At 41.9% G+C, this 5,701-nt stretch overlaps 1 protein-coding gene across 1 annotated transcript; it reads right to left on the bottom strand.

Moving 5' to 3' along the window:
* Positions 1–691: 691 nt before the first annotated feature.
* Positions 692–1,701, bottom strand: LOC114600099 (uncharacterized). The gene has a single exon (XM_028735838.2). The coding sequence runs from the start codon at positions 1,682–1,684 to the stop codon at positions 692–694; it is 993 nt and encodes a 330-aa protein (XP_028591671.2). The 5' UTR covers positions 1,685–1,701.
* Positions 1,702–5,701: the final 4,000 nt, after the last annotated feature.

Raw genomic sequence — 5,701 nt, 5'->3', positions numbered from 1 at the left:
GTTTCATTTCCCTCTCAGCCCTATCTGGAGATGCCAGGGTTTGAACCTAGGACCTTCAGCATGCAAAGAATTTGCTCTACAGCCTTGTCTTCAAATACAGTCTGATTTCCCCCTTTTAACCTTTCTTCTTCTTTTTACATTTCAGATTCACAACAAAAAAATCCAGGAGGTCCCCTTGCCCAAAAGTGTCACTTCATCATTTCACTTTAGGTGTTCAGTTCTCCCATTAATATTCCTACCACAGAGGTAAATTTCCTGTTTAGATCCCTTATCTAGTCATCCCCCCTGACCACACCCAAATCCTACCCACATGATTCCTCTGTAGGTATCCTGTTGTTATAGTTTGAGTCTTGTGATACTCCTATAGGTGAGCTGAGTGGTCACTCAACTCAAATAGTATTCCTCCAGGTCAACTTCTAGCATGGCTGCATCACACAACTATTTAAATAAGAAGAAAGTTTTGAAGGACACCAAGACACATAAAAGAGTCCATAGAACAGTGGACAACTGACATTTATTGCACAACATAGTTCTCCTATAAAACTGTAAAGCTGTTTACCATTTAGTAGAATGGCAATGGAGAAGTGTAATGTTGATGATCTTCAGGAAGTTGTAATTTTAACACTGTTCATTTTCAGGGATTAGAGCTGAAAGGATTGGGATTGAGCTAAAGTGGAACTAAGATCCAGCTTTACTCTTCATCCACCAGGATAATATCTCCCAGCGCCATCCTTCGTGAGGCTGGTCGCATTGCAAGGAGGTCCTCATCAATCTCATCCGGCTCTTCCCCTCTCCCCCTGTGCTTTTTGGCTACATTGTCCAGTAACTTGTTTGCATGGCTAAGAGTCTTCTGAGCTCGTTGGCCAGCTGTTTGGACCTTCCCTTCCTCCAGGCCAGTCCCTGTGGCCTTCAAAGGTTTGGCCTTGCCTAAACGCTCCTGTTGCTCTTTCATCTGCTTTAATTTGAAACGGGGCCTACCATTCACCTGAGAAGGGTTGTCTGGAATCTTGGCATCCTCTTGAAAATCAGGCGTTTGGAGAATGCCACACACGTTCTTGGGAATTAAAGGCTTACGGCATTGCACAGGGGAGCATTCAGCAACAGGCTTTTTAGAAGGCTTGGCATTTCCCTCAGCTGGCAAGATGATCTGAACCTTACACAAAGGGTTGTCAAAACTTGATGAATGGCTGCCCTCTTGATTCTCTAAAGTGGGCTTCTCATTCGGCTTGACCATGTGAAGGCTTTCCACCTCAACCTGGGCCAAATTCTTCACCCTTTTGACATGGGGCTCACTGCCAATGGAGCCAATGCTAGCCAGTTTGGAAGCAGCCAACTGGGAATCTCTCTGAAGGCTCATGATTTTCTTGAGCTGAGCTTCTTTAACTTCCAAGGAGATCTCTAGCGGAGCCAACCTCACTGGTCTTTTCATGGCAAGATTATCCATGCTTTGAGCATCTGCTGAATAAAATGGTTTGGGGAAAGTAACACTATCTTTGGTGACTTTTCTAGACAGGGTTTTTGTCTCTTCTTTGATTACTGTAGTGTCTGCAAGGTTGGGAGCAGAATGGTGGAAGCTGGCAGACCTGAGAACCTTCTCTTTCTTCTTTCCAGGCAATATTACGGTTGTTTTCTTATCAGGTTTCAGGTTCATCACAGTAACTTCACTAACTGTGCAGTTCAACATCTTTTCATCAGCTGCCGGAGCACCCTGAAAGAACAATGAATATGTAGATGTTTAGTGTGGTGCATGAATTCAAAAGGTTTTTTTATACAAATGGACTTTCCCCTCCAGAAAACTAGCCACTTTCATCTTAGAGAGCTCTGTTCATTTATTTACAGAACAAACAACAGAAATATCAGCTTCTGGCTCAGTTTGGAATGAAGAGAAATTCACAAATCACAGACTTGCCTAGGAATCCTTGAATTCACTACCACAAGATTTGGTGGTGACCCTGTGCTGAGATCAGTGGTTCTCAGTGTATGTGACACACCACACTGGTGTGGCAGGAAAGGCTGGCAAGTGTGGTGAGAAGATTCAAGGACAATCAAAGAAACATTTAAATATTTTAGTGTAGCATAGTATAGTATCATTTTTTTTTGCAGAATATGGATAGATAAATGTTCAAAATGAGAGCAAGAGCATCAAGTGACAGTAGTTGTGATCTTTTTGCTTTCCAATGTATTTTTTGTTTATAATTTTTATTAAGGATTTTCTGAACATTTCTCAAGATAATAATGCCCACTCACATTATAAAAAGCTTATAACCCACCTACTCTCAGCAGTCAGAAGCATCATAGCCAGACACTGGAGAGACATGTCAGGACTGAACATGGACCACTGATACCAAATCGTATGGAAAACAGCCTTATTAGAAAAGCTAACCAACAGACTAAAAATGACATGGGGACAAAAAGAAGAGGACACCTTCACCCTGGTATGGCTCGCCTTTATTACATACACAGCCCAGCAAGACAAGAAGAAGAACCCACCGACAGTATACGAATCAATCTGGCTAGCTTTCCAATGTATCTCTTATCAATAAAACATTCAGTGCATGAGCAAATTTTTATTCTGAAAGTGTGGCCCAGAGGGGGGGAATTAAGAACCAATGGCTTAGATGGGATGGATTTAGAAGGGGATTAGAGAAACTGATCTCCCAATGGTTATTAGTCATATTGGCTCTATACTAGGGCTGTGCACCAGAACCAGCCAAATCCCAGACCCTGAACCAAAATGGATTGATTTGAGTTGAGCCAAGATTCCACCAGAGTGCATTGGATGCAGCCCAATTTTGCCCCATATCAGATCAGGTCCATTCAAAGTGATCTAGAGCTATCAACGAGGAGAGAGAGGAAGGAGATGTGCAGACAGTCTACATGTGTCTCCTCCTAACCACCACCACATGTTTTATCAAGGTTTTCTTAAACATACAATCAGGAAAGGATTAAATACCTGTCTGCTTCTCTTTCCTTCCCAACCACATGAGTGTAAAGGCCCCTCAATTGGTTTTCGGCTTGACACTGCCTTCAGCATGAGTGAGCAAAGTGGCTTCTCACCCTAGTTACCTGCCAGTTAAATCCTCCTGAAGCCTTGTGCTAATTCACTTAACCTCTCCTGAGCTATAAGCACAGCATTTTGCTCTTCCTGCACATGTTAGTTTAGAGTCTCTCTGAATACTCAGCTACTCTGACACTTTTGATTCAACTACTTTGTAGGTTCCTCTGTTTGGCCGTAATTCTCCCATGCACATTGGAAATGGTGGCAAGTCCAATGTACCCAGTACTTACAGGAGAATTCTTGTACAGGGATCACTTTGTATTTGCAGACTGTTAAGAAAAAAGCCTCTGCGCGTATATGTGAAATACTCTCTATCTCTCAATGTATGCACAGTACTGCAAACGTGGCACAGATGATAGGTTTGGCAGCTGATTTGTATCAGACGCTATTCCCACAAGTATAATGTGTGCCCAAGCATTTACTTCTGCAAGACTGTTGTAAGCTATATCCTCAGTGCCACCCAGTGAGTTGCCACAGTAAACATTGTATATAGTGCATTGAGCCTGTTCGCACATGCACGCTCTTTCGATTACTGCACAATAATCACAGGTTTCTTGCTTGTGTGAATTAGCCGTTCCAAATCTGACACCTCAGACAAAGCACAGAGCTTCTTCACTGGAGGCAATTCACACATTCATCTATGAGCCATTTTGTGGTCAATAACTTGCATGCACACTCGTGGAACATTTATCTCCTTGCCTTCATGTGAAATAGTGAGGTGTTGAGGTTAAGATAGCGTGATAGGTAATGGGGGCAAGCAGCTTCATGGATAAAATCTTACAGCTTATCCAGAGTTAAGCTGTCCTCAGAGAGCAATTTATCCCAAGTTTAAATCCAACTTAGTTTGACGTCCTTAGTATGCCCTGAGTCAGCAGGCGCTTTGTCTCTTCTTAATGACTCATTGTTCAAGGCCTAGTTCAGTCAATAAGTGTGCTTGTGTACACTGCACAAATTGCATTAATGCTCTCCTCCATACTGAAAGGAGCATTGACGCTGTCTTACATGCAAGTCAATGGTTTGTATCTCTCTGAAACAAGCCACCAGAACTAGCCAAGAACACATATACGTCAGCACACCTGCTTGCTCCTCGTAGTTTGTTGAACTATAGCTTACCACCATGTGAGAACCAGGCTATAATGTGATGCAAACAGGCCATCAGACAATCTATGTCTGACCTTCTTATATTCATGTGCCTTCCCCAATTAATGGAGATATCTTGAGTCTGCATCTCTTCCTTCATTGTTTTCTAATTCCTTCTCTTTTCCTTCTCTATCTACTTATGTGATAGGTCTGCGGGACAAGATATCTTGTAGTTCATTCTGTGATCTATATTGCACTTTTTAGGCACATGAGAAATAATCACCATTACATCATCACATTGATCCCTTTCATCCCCATCTTGCTTTCTGTAGGTGTTGATCAACAGTTCATCTCCCACAGCTGCCACCCAAATTAGTATGTTGGATTTGGAATGCCCCAGCTAGGGAAACATTGCTGGGAATTTCAAAGGAAACTGAAATAATGTTGGTACGATTTCAGAAATTCTGCAGAGTAGTCCACAACGTTTTAGAGTTATTTTGAATTTCTTTCCCGAATTAGACATACAGTGTCTCAGGTTAAGTACTTAATTCATTCTGGAGGTCCATTCTTAACCTGAAACTGTTCTTAACCTGAAGCACCACTTTAGCTAAAGGGGCCTCCTGCTGCCTCCGTGCTGCCGGAGCACAATTTCTGTTCTCATCCTGAAGCAAACTTCTTAATCCGAGGTAATATTTCTGGGTTAGCGAAGTCTGTAACCTGAAGTGTCTGTAACCTGAAGCGTATGTAACCCAAGGTACCACTGTATAGAGAGTATGTGGAACAAGTGTGATCTTCAAATCATTGGACCTGCCCACAAAATATTCAAACTGTGTTCATAGCTGCTGCATAGCTTTCTACAAAATCAAGTACAACCCTTACATAACTGTTACATAATAAGGCAAGAGGAAGCCTTAAATTAGCTTTGGTTATTCCACTCAAAATGATGCTCAACTGGTTCCCACTCATTCTTAATCCCCATGTGTCCTTGAGTAAGCCACGTAGGCCAAAACCTTTGAGCTTCAGCATATCAGGGTCAAAGTTCCCAGTAATGAATATTCCCAAGTAAGCTTCTAAGTTCACATTTAAGCTTCAAAAACTAGCTTCACTTTCATTGCTAATTGATTGTCCCTTTGAAACTATTCATGTCTTTATATGAATTAAGGACTACGCTGTCTAACTTTGGACAATCTAACTTTAGGCCTCGTGCTGCCATCTGAACTTTCCGTAACTATATAGAAATGAACTGTATTTCATAAGCCCTTCTGTACCTATTGATTAAAGGAAAAGGCTCATATCTGAATCCGTGTCTGAATAAGGAGATAATGTGGGGCATTTACAGAACCCCCAAGTGAGCATATGAACAGATCAACTTTAAGGTTCTGTGATTGTGTACAGTTCTGCTGAAAAAAGGATGTTGTGGAGCTGTAATTTTTCAGGAAAGGACAACCAAAGAGGATGGAGCAACATCTCTATGCATAAAGTTTGCAGTATTGGGGCATTCTTAGTTGAGTAAGGTGAGTAAGTGGGGAATGGTTAAGGTGCCTAAAACTTAGTTTGTGAAGA

The sequence above is a fragment of the Podarcis muralis genome, chromosome 8 (assembly GCF_964188315.1).
Source record: "Podarcis muralis chromosome 8, rPodMur119.hap1.1, whole genome shotgun sequence".
Lineage (NCBI taxonomy): Eukaryota > Metazoa > Chordata > Lepidosauria > Squamata > Lacertidae > Podarcis > Podarcis muralis.
This window is presented reverse-complemented; position numbering and strand designations above follow the sequence as displayed.